At 40.7% G+C, this 17,838-nt stretch overlaps 1 protein-coding gene across 1 annotated transcript in view; it reads left to right on the forward strand.

The window, feature by feature from the left end:
* The window catches only part of LOC124555105 (AP-3 complex subunit mu-1), a 163,734-nt gene that overhangs the window by 108,789 nt on the left and 37,107 nt on the right, over positions 1-17,838 (forward strand). The window contains exon 6 of the mRNA XM_047128906.1: positions 7,107-7,220. Within this exon, the coding sequence (XP_046984862.1) occupies positions 7,107-7,220 (114 nt within the window). The remainder of the gene's footprint in view (positions 1-7,106; positions 7,221-17,838) is intronic.

The following is a 17,838-nucleotide window of genomic DNA, read 5'->3' on the forward strand; positions in this document are numbered from 1 at the left end:
ATGGCACACCTGTAACCACTGTCTGATAACTTCTTTGTGACCATTTATGGTTGGGGCTTTGTTCAGTATTACTGAATGCTAGGGAGCATTGTCCATCACAGTTGTTGGTAATAGGAAAGGCAAGTGCTTGACTTCATTTTATTGGGAGAATTTTGGAAAAGTGTAACTCATTTATAAAGGAGACTGTGTATAGAACACTAGTGCAACCCATTCTTGAGTACTATTCAGATCTTTGGGATCCCCACCAGGTCGGATTAAAGGAAAACGTCGAATCAATTCAAAGTTGAGCTGCTGAATTTGTTACCGATAGGTTCAATCAGCATGCAAGTATAATGGAGGTACTTCATGAACACAAATAGGAATCCCTGGAGGTGAGACAGTGTTCTTTCCAAACAGCACTACTGCCCAAATTTAGAGAAGTGGCATTTGAGGCCGACTGCAAAGTGGTTCTATGCCACCAACGTACATTTCGTGTAGTGACCATGAAGATAAGATGTGAGAAATTAGGGCTCGTGTGGAGGCTTTTAGACAGTCATTTTTCCCCTGCTCTGTTTACGAGTAGAACTTAAGAGGAAATGACTAGTAGTGATACTAGGTACCCTCCGCCATGCACCATCCAGTGATTTTTGGAGTATGGATTGAGAGGTAGGCAGGAAATTGTTCTAAACAGTTCCTGAACCACTCAACAAACCATGTATGACCGATGCCTTCATGGTAATCAACTGTCTTTTTGGACCGAAAAACTAAAAGTACATCCGGTACAAAACTACTGGAAGAGTCTGCATAGACCACAGTTAATCTAGCTCCTCTTCTTGTTGGCTGATGACCTCTACTGCTTAGAGTGCCATCCATCCAGCATTTACTGACAGTTTCCCCTGGCCTTTAACCCACATTTTGTGTAGCCATATTATCAAATGAATGTCTTTGCTCAATACTTTGTGCAGGAAAATGCTTAGAGCCTTAACAATATTTGCCTTTTCTAACATGACTATGCATCAGTCTAGTGTTGTTTTTTTTATTTTATTTTATTTTTTTTTTTTTTATTGCAACCCATACTTTACAGCACAAGTTTTAGTGACTTTTCCCACCCCTGAAAAGTTTACTTTCACTTAATGACAAAAATAACTTTTCTGTGGTAGGACACTCCTCCCTGCTTCAGCAAGCATAAACATGCCTGTGAATTTCATCAGTCTGGTAATAATCTAAGTCACTGGCAGAGTGAGGCTGCTTTTTCTTCTTTACAGGAGTCAGTAAAAATATGTTATTTGATCCAGATGGCACGCAATTGTCACAGCTCATGTCTGCATGTTTCAACTTTTGCAGTAATACTGCCTCACTTACTACTGTTCTTGGACTAATTGCAAGAGCTTTTCATGTTCATTCCACAACTATATCAACAGGAATTGGTGGCAGCTCATGAGTACTTTGTTTTCTTTATCCTGCTTGTGAATCTCAAGAATTCTCCATGATAACTCTAATGCCTGGCTGTTTAGCGGCACACCTTGACGTGAAGGATTGTTACTAGGTGAACAAAGGCTTTTTGGTGGCATTTCGCAATTGGCAGAACTTCCTAAATCACAGCAAAACAGAGTGCAGTACATCGCAGGCATGTGATAGAAACCATACACAATGCACATAGTTTATGTTCACTTAAAACAAAGCCAGAAATGCAGGAAATTCACTGTTCCAACTGGCAATGATTACTGTGTTGTGACTGGTTTGTGACCCACGCCTAACACTGTGTACATCTCTTTCTTCACTTGTTACACTGTTATGCAGACAAATTGAAACACACATCTTAAGTGCAAAGATTCAGCGGACTGGGTATAATTGCATGGCAGCATTGCCTGATCTGTTAAAACAAGTTTTGAGAATCATTCAACCCTTTTGAATCTGGCTGTGCTTCCAATGGAAGGAGATCAGTGTAGAATGTGGCTGTGGAGCAATATCCCTGACATCCCATGCTGTTCAACTGTTATCTTGCCCACAGCATGCCTAACCCTGTGTATCCCAAGAGTACCGTGTTTACTCGAATCTAAGCCGCACTTTTTTTTCCGGTTTTTGTAATCCAAAAAACCGCCTGCGGCTTAGAATAGAGTGCAAAGTAAGCGGAAGTTCTGAAAAATGTTGGTAGGTGCCACCACAACTAACTTCTGCCGTCGAATATATGTAGCGCTACACAGGCATGCTTTGCTGGCACAAAGATAAATACTGGCGCCAAAACCTCTGCGACAGTAAATAAATTTAAAAAAAAAAGGTGTAAGACGAGCTTTTTACTCCTCCCCGAGTTTCAACCACTGTATTTTCATACATTATCCAACGAAGTAAATACAAATTCAGTGTTGTTCATCTTCGAATGTAACAGCATTTCAATGTACTACGAAAGTCCGACTGGCAAGACTATTTGGGATGTTTGTCAATATGGCCAAATCTACGTTCTGAACTTTTTCCTACCTGTGAGAAGAGATGGTTGGTAATAGGAACTTTTATGAATTGCGAATCACATGCAGTATTCTCTTCAACATAAGAATAATACGAATATAAACATTTTGCCATGTATTCTTTCGTGTTTGCTGCTATCTCATTTAAATCCTGTCTGCCTAATAACCTACGAAACTAGTGTGAGACAGCAGCAAATGTGGAAGAATATACATATCATGTCATGTTTATATTCATATTATTCTTGTGGCTAATAGTGATACAATCAGAAATGATGCACGGTGATTGACTAGATTTTAAAATCTAAGATGACTCTAATTTCTGTGCAGAATGTAATGTACAAAAGAGGCGTTTGCAAAGATTTTTAAAAGGAGAAAAATTTTAGCTAAACTCTCGTTCAAAACATCTATCATACGCAGTCTATTATTTGGTTCTTGTTCATCATTATAAAAGAAAGCAGCAGTGTAACAACAAATAGCAGTCTCTTGCCATTGTTTCGCTAATGAGACAATTCCTCTCTTTTTTTTTATTGTAAGCGGCGGTAACGCGCACAAAGCAAGCCATGCCAAGAGCGGCGACAGGTCGTAAACACTTATTATCAGAATGCGACAAACAATGCATGACACAGTACAATAATGCATTTTCAGCCTAGAGTGACGTAAACACCTATAACAAAGAGAACGGCACTTATCAGATCAAAGAAAAATAAGCAATCGATTCAAACCAGATGGAGCACGCTTGACGCATAGTAATGGCTACCTGGTAAAGCTTAACTGCTAAGCTTACGACTCGAACCAAACTACTGTAGCTGTATCGTCATTTATCCTACCTAAATTGTCTCTCATATTACAATAGACCAACTTTTTTTCGATTTGGAGGTGTGGCCTAAAACTTTTCTCTCCCCTTGAATTTCGAGTCTCAAATTTCAGGTGCGGCTTAGATCCGGGAAAATTTTTTTCCTTGATTTCGAGTCTCATTTTTCAGGTGCGGCTTAGATTCGAGTGCGGCTTAGATTCAAGTAAATACGGTATGTACATGAAATATGCGATAAGAATAAAATAGTTATTAGTTCCTTTATTGTGGGACCTGCAGCATATGTTAAGTCACAGTAAGACGTTATGCAGAGAATTAGTACACAGTATGCTACTCAGTATTTTATTTTTGCATATAAGCTTACTTTGGCTTTATTGCCTTCATCACTACATTTGCAAATAATCAAATTTATTTATATTTTACATACTATATAATTTATAAAGGTTTGTTGCATTTGATGTTGTACTGACATCCTGACATTGTAGACAGACATATCTCAACTTTGAATAAACTATTACTGCTGTCCATACTTTTTGGATGTAAAATTTTTTTCAGTATTGTTTTAAAGTTGTTCATGGTTTGATGCAGCATGTACACACATCAAAAGAATTTTGCATCACCCTGAAGATAGATGTTGACTGTGGATATTGTATCACAGACACAGTCCCGTTGACTGTTCGGAGATGCCACTAAACCCGCCCAAAGATGTGAACAACCATGCATGAGCAGCGCCTATTAGAAGGAGGGGGTCCGACAGCCCATCAGTTCCAATCATTTCTCCAGGAAGGAGGTACATGGCTCGTGTTGTCTGTAGTTCAGCCATGCCTAGACAGTCAATACCGCGGTTCGATCGTTTCCGCATTGTTACTTTGTGACAGGAAGAGCTCTTAACAAGGGAAGTACCCAGGCATCTTGGAGTGAACCAAAGCGATGTTGTTTGGACATGGAGGAGATACAGAGAGACGGGAACTGTCAACGACATGCCTCGCTCAGGCCGCCCAAGGGCTACTACTGCTGCAGTGGATGACCATTACTTACAGATTATGGCTCGGAGGAACCCTGACAACAATGCCACCTTGTTGAATAATGCTTTTCGTGCGGCCACAGGATGTTGTGTTATGACTCAAACTGTGCGCAATAGGCTCTATGGTGCGCAACTTCACTCCCGACTTCCATGGCAAGGTCCATCTTTGCAACCACGACACCATGCAGCGCAGTACAGATGGACTCAACAACATACCAAATGGACCACTCAGGATTGGCATTAGTTCTCTTCACCAATGGGTGTTGCATATGCCTTTCACGAGACAATCGTCGGAGACGTGTTTGGAGGCAACCTGGCCAGGCTGAATGCCTTAGACACACTGTCCAGCGAGTGCAGCAAGATGGAGGTTCCCTGCTGTTTTGGGGTGGCATTATGTGGGGCTGACGTACACCGCTGGTGGTCACGGAAGGCACCGTAACGGCTGTACAATACATGAATGTCGTCCTCCAACCTATAGTGCAACCATATCAGCAGCATATTGGTCAGGCATTCATCTTCATGGACGGCAATTCGCGCCCCCATCGTGCACATCTTGTGAATGACTTCCTTCAGGATACCGACATCGCACAACTAGAGTGGCCAGCATGTTCTCCAGATGTGAACCCTATCGAACATGCCTGGGATAGATTGAAAGGGGCTGTTTATGGATGATATCACCCACCAACCACTCTGAGGGATCTACGCCAAATTGCCATTGAGGGGTGGGACGATCTGGACCAACAGTGCCTTGGTGAACTTGTGGATAGTATGCCACGACGAATACAGGCATGCATCAGTGCAAGAGGACATGCTACTGAGCATTAGATGTACTGGTGTGTACAGCAATCTTGACCACCGCCTCTGAAGGTCTCACTGTATGGTAGTACAACTTGCAATGTGTGGTTTTCATGAGCAATAAAAAAGGCGGAAATGATGTTTGTGTTGATCTCTCTTCCAGTTTTCTGTACAGGTTCCGGAATTCTCGGAACAGAGGTGATGCAGAACTTTTTTTGGTGCGTGTATATTATAATACATTTTTTATTATTATGACAGTCATAGAAATTCAAGTTTGATAGCTTGTTGTTCACTCAAAGATGTTTATATTGTTGCGGATCATGCATCTATCGAACTGTTACTGATGTGCTTGTAATCTCTGGTGTTTTTGTTATCTGTTATCCCTATATAAATCTACAGGAAACCAACTACTACAGATGGAATAATTAACCATACATCTTCAAATCCAAAAATTCACAAATATGCGTCATTTCGTCCCATGATTAACAGAATCCTAAACCTGCTACTGCAACAGGAGGCCATACATAGAGAAATAATTACACTTCAATACTTCACATACAAGGACAGTTATAACCCTAATATGGTTCTACAGCTATACAAAAAAGGTAAAAAAAAAAGACCCCATAAATCATAAAATCACACTGAGAGAAACTATACATCATCTGCATACCAACAAACGATATGAGAAAATTATCTGATAAAATAAACATCCTCATAAAATATACAAACATGATATTAGCCTACATAACAGCAAATAATATTAGCACAAAACTAAAGCTGTACTCACAAAACACTTAAATGCTGAAATTTACAAAATTAACTGCAACAACTGTACAAAATTTTATATAGGACAGAGTGGAAGACATTTCATTGTCAGATTCAGAGAACACATGAGAGAAACAAATAACAACCAATCAAATTCCTTTACTCACCTTAAAAATGAAAAACATGAAGTTGACAACATTGAAAACACACTACAAATCGTGCACAAAATCCCAAAAGTTCCAGTAATGAATAATTTGGAGGAATTTGAACTATACATACACACAAAGGATTATCCACACAATAAACTAAATAAATAAATGGATTTCAAGCAAACAGTTTTTAAAAAATTATCAATATTTTATGTAGGGATAATGGATGACAAAAACAGTAGAGGTCACAAACACATGAATAACATTTCCATAGATGCATGACCTGCAACAACATAAATATCTTTGAGTAAACAACCAGCTTTCGAACTTTAATTTCTACGACTGTCAAAATAGTAAGAAATGTTTTATAATATATGTACAGTATCAAATCATAAACCACTTCAAAATATTACTGAAAAACTATTACTTCCAACAACTACAGGCAGCAGTAATAGTTTACTCGAAGTTGACATATGTCCGTCTCCTTCAAGTAAAACATCCAATGTCAAAAACCTTTATAAATTGTATAGTATGCAAAATATAAATAAATGTGATTGTTTGCAGATGTACTGATGAAGGCAACAAAGCTTAAATAAGCTTATATACAAAAATAATATACCAAGCAGCATACTGCCTACTAATTCTCTGACTAGTTTTTAGTTTGTTAACATAGAACCATATACCAAACATATTCACAACACCCTCCACCTGCACCACACACAGCAGCACTGTAACTGCAGAATGAACAGTTGTTCACCTAAGGGGAGGGGGAGAGACATATTTAATGAAATGCTCCATTGATGCAAAATTCTGATCTGTATGTATTCCCAGGAATAATGCTGATATCTTTCTTTCAAGTAAACATAATTTGTGCAAAATTTTATCAAAACCTGTGATCAGAATGACACACTTTCCGTGTGAGTTTTTTTAATTCAATTGCATTGCAACACATCTGTTCTAATAATATGTGTAAGGGCTCAAATATAAAAGATAGTGTTTGTCCTAATATTATTCAGTTATTCACATTGTGATCATTTTATAATTCTTTCTTTCAGTATTAACATTTTGTGTTGTCAATTATGTAAACTAATTTGCTGTTTCCCTCCTATTGTTTGTTCCAGATTGACTGCTGCATAAAATTGAGTGGGATGCCCGATCTGACTCTGTCATTTATGAACCCTCGCCTGTTTGACGATGTCAGCTTCCATCCTTGTGTTCGCTTCAAGCGCTGGGAGGTAAAGTTCACTTTCTGTAAGCAAATGTGGATATATCTGTTTAATTTGTTGGTAACTTCTAAGTGTTAATATTTTAAAATTGATATATTGTCATGTAAGATGATACAGTTTGATGAACACCATGATTAACTAATTATTGCTTGCTTGCTTGCAGTCCCTATAGAATTTGTGAAAATGCCTTTTCTTAGGCATTGATAACATTTGCATGATTTCATTAAGCATTTTTCTAAATACACACTAGAGTGTTGAGGTTCTTTCAGTAATATATTTATAATATTGTTCATTTATACAGCCTCTTCCAAACTAGTTTTTTTGACACTGTACCATCAATTTTATTTAGTTAAAACATCATCAGCAATTTGGAAAATGCATGTTTTCCAACATGAGGGTTTCAAAAACTCATAAAGAATATTTTTAATAAAGTACTGAAATGGAATTAATTTACTAATTACATACCCTCATTTGTTTCTAGCTTACATTTGCATGAATTTCCACATGAATTACCACTATTTGAACTGCTTTTCCTGCCTGTTTCTTATTTTAAGTGGTACATATCTCTCATACATCGCATTCATTTAAATATCATATTGCACTTACATTGCTGTATTTATTTTGCTGATGTTTGTGTTTTCTTTCTTTCGTTATGTGATGTTTCAAATGTCAACTTAATAAGAGGTTGTTGGGCTGTCAGAGAAAGGAAGAGAAGTAGGAAAGTGGGAGGGAGGGAGGCAACAGATCATTTGCACAAGTGTGGAGATGACAACCGTAGGTGCAGTATAATACAGGCAAGTTATGTTGTTGGATGGGGACTGGAGGGGGCGGGGGAGGGGGGGGGGCGATACAGGACTTTGAGAAGAGTGGAGATAAAAAATAAGTGCGTATTGTATAAAGAGGAATGCAACTATTTGTGTTTGTTCCTTTCATGTCTGTATTCACCAAGGACCTGGAGGGATGGTATTGGGAATATACTAATCTTGTATAGTTCCCCCCTCCCTCTCCGTCTCCCTCTGGTTTCCGACATCTTTGTGGTCATTAAGAAGATGAAGATTTAAGTTCAACATTCCATTGATGATGAGATCATTAGAGGCCATTCATGAGAATGGGTGGCACTCAAAGTGGGTGACACCATGGCAGATGACATGCATATGAAACGAATTAAGCTTTCTTCCACTAGTGACCACATGGCCCCAGCAATCTTTCAGTTCTGATTAAAATGGCCTCCATACCCTAGTCATAAGTGCTGCTGACCTGTGAGAAGCTGGATGACATTCCTGTTACTATCATCCATCCCTCTCCCTCCCCCCACACCCCAATAACATTCTCAGTACGATATATGGTATTGTCTTCCACCACGACCTTGTTTTACAGACCAATGACAGGTTCAAGAGGCCAAGAAGAAACGTGATAGTTTGCATTCTGCATGCATGACAATGACCTATGCTACAGCTATGACATCATCCTCTCTGGCAGCAGTACCCTCACTCTTTGTACATCCTACATTGGGTCCTTGGGACCTCTTGACTACACCTGCTCCCCTGGTGGTTGGGGACTCTTGTTCTACTTCCTACTCCTTTGGAAGCGTTGACTCCTCACCCCCTCATAAGAGGTCCCTCAGGGTACTCCACACTCAGGGTTCTGCTAATCTGCAACCAGATACCAGCCAGTGGTTGAAGGTGCCACAAGTTGTAGAGCTTTCTGTTCTTCCTCTGTACCTGAAACTAGGGCAGACAAGCCTGTGTGGGCATCGAAATCACCCAAGTCTCACTAATGTTCTGTGCAAGTTGCTCGAACTTAAGGTGAGCCCACAGCTGTGTTGGTACCTTGACTCACAGGTCCTTTTGACTCCATCCCAGGGCATTTTTCACAAAGGCTGTTTTACAGCTGACAATTTGGGTTTGTTTTTGCCTGCTTACAACACGTTCTTTCTCCTTTGACTTACAAGAGGCTTACGACATTACATGGCATCAGCAAACCGTACACGAGTAGGGTCTCCGGGGCCCACTCCTGGTTTTTATCTGAAACTTATCACACTGGACTTCTTGGGTTCAAGTTGAGGTTTCCCACAGTCCTCTCTCCAACCCCCTCCCCCCATCCCCCTCCCCCCGCCCCAATGTACAAGGGGATGGTGTGCCACAGGGTCCTGCATTGTGTGTGCCCGTTGGGCTCTCATCCATGGCTTTTGGTTTTCAGCCGCCAAGACACATGTGATGCACTTCTGTCACCTTTGCACTGTTGATCCACAACCAAACCTCCACCGCGACTATTAATAACTCAGTATGGTGGAGTTTAATCACTCTTTGCGTGGCCTCCCCATCTTTGCCAACATAAGCAAAAGTGCTGGCCACACCTTAATACTCACCTTAATACTTCTTCACTGCCTCAGTAACACTAGCTGGGGTGCCAGATCTGCAGCTTTACAAAGCTCTGATCCTGTCCTGCCTTGATTATGGGAGTGTGGCATATGGCTCACAATCGCCTTCAGTGTTGCGGATGCTGGACCCGATACACCATTGTGGGGTCTGATGTATGACAGGTGCCGTTTGGACTAGCCCTGTGAATAGCCTGCGTGTTATACATTTGCTGCCCCCCCTAGGCATCTGAACTGCCATATTCTTTTTCCTGGTCGCGGTTTCCACCTCGCACAGCATAGGCCCAGGGCTGGAGTCACAATAGTAGTTCGCATACACTATCTCTGAATGGTGTGTACCCCATCCTCAGATCTGTGTCAACCTAGCCCTTGGACTGGAAGACTATTAATATCATGGTTTTTTGCTGCCTGTTCCTGGCCATCCTTGGTGCTTTTCCGAGTTCGGAAGTGCTATACACTGATGGCTCAATGGTAAACGGATGAACTGGTTTTGCCTACACATATGCATGGGCAGTGAACTACACTCCCTGCGAAACAGATGTAGTGTGTTGTGTGCTGACTGCTGAATTGGTGGCTATCAATCAAGCCCTTAGTCATGTTCACCTGGCACCAGCAAGATGTTCTTAACCAGCAAGATGTTTATAATCGGCAGTGACTCTCCGAGTAGTCTTCAGGCTATCAACCAGCGCTACCGTCGACATCCATTGGTTGTGACTGTCCAGAATCTCCATTGTGATCCGGACAAAGCTGGATAGTCAGCCATCTTCATCTGGACCTCTAGTCACATTGGGATCCCAGTTGGCTACCCAGATGCCAACTTTGGTGATTGGGTACTGGAACCGGATCTTTGGTTGACTCTATGCTGTCAGTTGTTGGAGACTTGGAACACAGAATAGTATGCTCTGGTTTCTCCAAACTAACTGTGAGCAATAAACGGTACCACAGCCATGTGAGAATCTTACCTTCATGCTTTTCACAGGGAACCCACCATTCTGTTGGCTTTGTATACTGCTAACTTGTTGCCAGACGATGCCAAAGCATCTGGTCTGCTTTTATATTTTACTCATCAATACAGTTTCCTCTCCTTTCTGTGAGGTAGGCCACTTTGGACTCGTTGCCTGCTCTGACCCAAGGGGCTCATGGTCACCCTTGCTCAGTGGTCCATCTTAGCTCCTGCCATTCCCACTTCTTTTATTCTTCTTAGTCTTCTATATTTGTTGTTTTAATGTCTCATTGTGGTTGTTCTCTTTCCTGAGATTTTATCAACTTACCCACATTGGTTGTTTTCTGATGGTAACATAGGGTGAGGAAGCAGTGGTCACATACAGAGGATGGATCTCCCACCACATAACATGTACCAGGGGCCACCAGCTGTTTTCTGGGCGGAACAGCTTGCCCACCACCTTACTCCTTCTCAGCCTGCTCTCACATTCTACTTCTTTCTCTCTCTTGATTTTACTGATTCTTACTTGCATTCAGGTTTATCAGAATTTGTCTTCTGTGTTCTTCCTCTCTGAGGACTGTTCCCGTCTTTAGGCACTTACAATGAAGGGATCAATAACCTTGTAGTTTGGTCCCTTTAACCTCATCAATCCAATCTAAAATCTCTTCTTCTTCATTCTCATATCAGTCTTTCACCCCCTTTCCCTCTACATCACACCTCCCTGTATCATATAACAATCCTCCTTCCTACCCCTTCTTTTACACACACACACACACACACACACACACACACACACACACATTGTATGGGAAAGTAGAATAGAAAATAGAGCTCTATGAAGACGTTAGTAATCAAGTAAGGTAAATTGTGTACGGAAACAGAAGAGAAGATAGTTTGACTCTTCAGTAAACATTAAAAATTAAAGAATAATGAGTAAAATGTATAAGGATATCTGAAATGTTGAGAGAGTTAAACTGTCATGTTATCAGTGCCACATGATGCTTTGATAAAATCATCACATGAACTACTGGTCAGAGCAGACGGTGGCATTTAGAAGCAGAGCACACTGCCCTCAAGAGACATAAATTAGCTGAGGTCAGTATGCTGAAACCACATAACCTTACAGTCAAAACAGATTGTATAAATGCTGTTAGAACAATCTGATTTCATTAAAAGTGTAAAACAAATATCAAATTTTGTATAATCTTCAGTTTGACAGATTTTTTTACACAGATTGAAAGTAAGATTTGAAGTTTGAATAAATTTATATGGGAAGAAAGAGAACTGATAAAAACTGTGAACTGTCATGATGGATAGAAAAGGACACTATCATTAGGTGCATAATTTAAAAAACAGTACTGAGTCTGTGTAGGTTGCCAAAGGACAATCCCAAAAACTGTGGGAAAAACTACCGTTATTTGTATTTGTAACTTACTTGAATGAATGCTTCCAAGCCATTAGGATGACAGCTGAAAATTAGGTGCAGGCTCACATTTGTGAAATAGTATGCATATGGTAAAATGAGAGGTAATGTACATTGCACTAAATTTGAAGAAGTTGGCAGTGCTGTTTTGAATTATTACTGGTAAAGTTGTGGACCAAGGACCAAAATGCAATACTGTACTTTGAAGCTACTACAATATCAGTAAAGGTACAAGTCTAAACAGGTTACTTAAAATTGCAGAGAATAAATTATGCTCAAACAATTCAGAATTGTAAAACAGCCACTTAGAGTTCAGCACAGGCTAGAGGCTCCCAGAGCAGAATATTAACAGCATCTCAGTAAATATACTGGGCAGTTATAATTAACTTTCACTACTTGAGAGGGCCCCATGAAAAATGAGTGATTGTAGAACAATGAAACAGTGGAAACACGTGTAAGGACATAAGGAAGAGAAATAACAAATGAACTGTAGAAAGAAACAAATTGTATTTTCCATGTGAGAGGGTAACATTTGTTAATTACATTCCAAGTTTGCATTCCAGCTACACAGATGTTGGTCAGTGTAATGATCATCTACATCCACGACAGCCTGGACGTTTGTACAGGTGGGTGGATGATGGAATGTTCAGCTGTCGTGACACTGCTTGAAGATTGCACATTTCATCCAGCATCCTCAGCCATGTCAACAGTAACTTCTTCAACAATTTGTGGCACAATTGGCCATTGGACTCTCCCAGTAGTAATTCCCAAATTGCCAGTTAATTCAGACTTTGGAATCATATTCTTTCAACTCTGGTGCAGTGAGAAGACTGCTCATTATTCCCTTACTGTATCAATGATTGTGAAGAGCAGCAGCACTATTGCTATTCCTTTGATGAAACAGCTTTATGAGTAAAGCCCTGCTGCCCTTGTCCAGATCCATGTTGACTGACTGCAGCTGTAATGCACACTGATGCTTGTGTGTCCGCCCTGTGTCACTGTACCAGTACTGACACCTAATGGCAAGTCATGACACTAACACTACTAACAATGCAAATACTGCAGCGCACAGTCTGAACGTCATTCCTATAAAGTTGGGTACACGTAAAGTAAATAGTTTTCCACATACACTGGCTCAGGTAGCAAAAGTTTAATTATAACCACCCTTGTAACAGCTGGATGATCGTATGTTGATAAGTTGAGATTATTTCTATTCTGAATTGAAACTGAGAGACAGCTAGAAGAAATTAGGTGTGCAAAATACTGAGATGCGAATAAATTAGGACTGTTGTGCTAGCGAAGTGAGCATGCATTGCTAAAACACCTGTCATTTCACCAGTAGGATGTTAAAAAATCTTTTAGAGCAGATTGACTGAAGGTATTGAATGTTACAAATCAGTAGTTCCTCTACTGTACACTATCTGGTCAAAAGTATCAGAACATCTATTAGTGGACATCAATATGAGGTTTGTCCACCCTTCATGTTGATGACGGCTTGACCTTTGATAGAAGTTGCCTGGGTGTCTGTGAAATTATGGTGGCTCATTCTTCCTCAAGAGGTAAAACCAAAGATCGGTAGCAATGTTGATCACTGGGGTCTGAAGGGAAATCAGTGATCTAACTTCTCCCAGGGACCAAAAGTCAACTTGGGCAGCTTTATAAGGGTTGAAATGTACCAGATGGATTTGTTACTCAGGTGACAGCCCGTGAATAGTCCACATTTGAAGTCACTGAGCTCTCATGACTGACTCATTCTGGTGTTACTGCTTCTCTACTGACAACACAATACTTCCCACCTCCTCTTATACTGGTTGGTCTGACTCCTGATATTTATTGGTCAATTCTACATCAGAAAGAGGTGTCCAGATACTTTTGATCAGACGGTGTATATGTTACAGGGTGAAAATACAGTGACTGAGAAAAACTAAATCTGAAATTTAAAGCATTATGTACTGAATTTTCAATTATTAAGGTGATTGTGTGTGGTGTGGATATTTATACAAACACTGCTGTGAATTATATCATCATGTCGTCATAGATAGAAAGATAAGCCCTTCAGTATTGCTATTAGGGATCAAATAAAGACCTTTGCTTTATTGTTGTTGATTGTGAGGTTGGAAAGTGGGTAGGCAATATTATTTTTGTGTTCTCAAGCAATAAATGGAGGTACAATCTTCTAAACATGGAGAACACCTTCTTTTTAGTCTTGGGAAAATTTGTTATAAACTTAAATAAAGCAGTGAAATTTTTTGATGCCACTGTGATTATAAAAACAAGGCATGAGGGACAGTCAAAAGTAAACACCGACACCTACCACAATGGGGTCATTCCGTGATTGGGAGAAAACTTTTCATCTACTACAAGTTTAGCATGAAAGAATTTCGGTACTGTCACATGGAGTGAAGTTGACAAATTTTGGACGTCAAATATTTCTGAAACAAGTAAAATTAATGTACTGGTTTTTCTTTCAGAGCATGGGTATTGAGCTGTATTGATAAAATGTTTGGTGTTTATTATCTTTTGCTGTAACAGATGGAAAAAAAGTCAGCCAACTTCACTCCACCTTGGGGGTGAAGTTACTGATTATCTGTTATGTGGTAATTGTCAATTATTCCTGACTCTAGGGTAACTTTATTTGTTCTGGAGCTTTATGAATGACAGAAAATGATTCTGGTATAATATTTAAATTTTAATACTAATTCCAGTGGAACATGCCAAGAAAATTTAAGGACTAAAAAATGTGATCACAATTTTGATTTGTGAAATTCCAGAGAAACACACATTCTTCTTCTTTAGCCCTAAAAACTGGCTGATCACCTAGTGCTTTACCATAACAACCATGAATCCTTTTTGTCAGTGTTCCTTTGGGAATTTTAGATACTTAGGTAGCCTTGTTAATGCTTATTTTTCCATTTAAAATTTCTGTGAGACAGTTCTAAAACACCCAGGCTATATTTCTTAAATTCACTCACGAGTGTACTTACGTGGCATTTTCACAGTGACTACCCTTAACAATCTCAACTGTACATTATAACAAACCGATCTACGTGACAAATTCCTAAGTTAACAAACAGACACTTGCAACTGTGACTTCCTCACTCCACCACTATACTGTTAATAAACAATTGTTGCTGCATCCACTTTCACTTTGTTGCTGTGTTCATTAGGTCACAGTGTTGCCACATTCACAGATGTTTTTCATAAAGTAACTGCTGGAGAGAATACGTTCAGCTTCACCCCAGTTCCACCAAGAATTTACAAAGTTTTATTTGTGTGTACATAAATAAGTAAATATAATAAAGTTTACTATTGATCTAGTTACCATTATGAAGGATCAGTGCATGACACATGACTTAGTTGCTTGGGTTGTTTTATGCCTGTCACACAGATAAAAACTCATTAAAAAACTTAGAGAGAAAAAAAAACCAGTCCTCCTGAAAAGATTAGCATTCTGATACAGGTTCAGAATACTGTACATGTTCGCCATTACCACAAATTAAGAACTTTTGACAGTGAATGTAATAACTAAAATAAAAGAATTTTCATCACCAATGTGCAGTTTTTAAACATCATACGTTTTTTGAACTTTGCAGTCAACTTTACCCCAGGGGTCAACTTCACCCCATTTAATGGTATATCTTTACAGATATTCATTGCACAATTATGAAATGTTTGAAATACAATGAATATCTGGCATTAACCTTGAGATTATCTGCATGCGTGGTTGTATACAAAATGTTTACGCAAAAGCACAACCTTTGAGTCATTGACAGGTGCACATAAAAACATAGAAAACTTGCTAGCTTTTGTAATAAAGCCTTCGTCAGGTTAAAGTGTAAAACGCGCGCGCGCGCGCGCACACACACACACACACAGAGAGATAGAGAGAGAGAGAGAGAGAGAGAGAGAGAGAGAGAGAGAGAGAGAGAGCCCACACCTCTGTGCCCCTTTGTAGCGATGGGTGGACGCACAATGCATTGCAGTTCGGCAGGTGGCCCAGGGTTAGGTGGTGATTGTCGCAGGTGGGGTGAGTAGAGGGAGGGGGGGGAGGGAGGTGGGACACAGGAAGGGGGACTTGAGGTGGGAGGTGGGTAGCTAGTGGCTCAGAGGAAGGCAGCCAGTTTTCTGGCTAGGAATGCGAGAGGGAGGGGTGGCAAGTGCACAGACTAGGCATGTGATGCACAGGTCTCAGAGCTGGTGGGGAACAACGCCCGATGAAAGTGAAGAGACATTTAATTGAGAGATAGTGACAGGACGTGGGAAGGAGAAACTGTTGGGTGGAGAGTATGCGGACAGTGTGTTAACAGAACTTGGTGCTAGGATAGTTATAGGAGATAAGCCTGTGACTAGGCTGGACTGGGATAGGAAGTGCGGGGTGGATGGATTGGGCAGGCCTTGCACTGTGTCTTCAACAGTGATACAATTCCTATGGCAAGGGGTTAGAAGTTGGCATGGCGTAGAGGTGGACTAGGATGTTGTGTAGGTTGGGTGGGCGATGGAACACCACTTGAGTAGGGGTGTGAAGGCTCTAGAGGAAGATGTCCCTCATTTCAGGGAACGATGATAGATAATCAAAGCCCTGGTGAAGGATATGGTTCATTTGTTCCTGTCCAGGGTGACACTGGGTGAAGAGGGGGCAGCTCCCTTGTAACTGATTCTTGTGGATGGTGGGGGAGGGGTTAGGGGTATGTGACGATAGGGCATGGAAAATGTGTTTACATACAAAGTTTGGGGGGTGGTGCCTGTTTGTGAAGGCCCTTATAAGAATGCCAGCATACTGGCAAGGGAGTGCTTGTCACTACAGATCTACGTGTGGTCAGACTGTATGGGAGGGATCTTTTGGTGTGAAAGGCAAGACAACTGTCAAAATCAGGTGCTGTTTGTGGATAATGGGTTTAATAACAGACATAAGTGTAGATGAAGCCATCAGAGAGGAGGTGGTCAATGCTCAGGAAGGTTGCACATTGGGTTGAGGAGGACTGGGTGAAGCAGATAAGTGAGAAATTATTGAGGCTGAAGCGGATTGAGGATAGGGCATCTTTGCTCTGAGTTCAGATCATGAAGATTTCAACAGTGAACACTCACCAGGTAAGGGGTTTGGGATTTTGGGAGGGTAGGAAGGGTTCCTCTAGATAGCCCACCGTGTGTGTACCCATAGCCATTATGTGGATTTGTTCATACATCTTCCTCTCAAAGGAGAAGTAGTAGTGTTGGTGAGGAGTATGGGTTTTGAGTCTGAAAGATGTTAAGAGAGGTAGTGTTTGATTACAGCAAGGCATGGGCATGAGAGATGTTGGTGGATTGGGAGGTGGCATTAACTGTGATGGATAGGGGTCCAGGAGATAAAGAGGTAGGGGTGATGAACAGTCAGTGAAGGAGGTGGTTAGTATCTTTTGTGAGAGACTAGGTTTCACACAATTAATTGGAGGTGTTGGCCAACAAGAGGGGAAATCTGTTGGTAGAAGCACAATAACCAGCCACAGTGGGGCATCAAGGATTGTTGGATTTATGGATTTTGGGGAGCATGTAGAAGCTAGGTGTGCAGGATGCCATTGAGAATATACCAACTACTTCATGACACACAACTACTTTGAGGGGAAGATATATTAACAAATCCATGGCACAACGATGGGCACTTGCCTGGCAAACTACAAGTTAACCTTGGTGTGGGCTATCTAAAGGAAATTTTCCTAGCCTCCCCAAACCCCTTGTCTGGTGAGGGGTCATTGACGATATCTTCAAGATCTAGCTTGAGGGCCAAGACACCCTATTCTCATTCCTTTCCAACCTCAACAACTTCTCTCCTATCTGCTTCCTCTGGTCTTTCTCAACCAGAAGTGCCAACTTTCTGGACATTGACGTCCACCTTGCGGTTCCATCCACA

This window comes from Schistocerca americana, chromosome X (genome assembly GCF_021461395.2).
Source record: "Schistocerca americana isolate TAMUIC-IGC-003095 chromosome X, iqSchAmer2.1, whole genome shotgun sequence".
Lineage (NCBI taxonomy): Eukaryota > Metazoa > Arthropoda > Insecta > Orthoptera > Acrididae > Schistocerca > Schistocerca americana.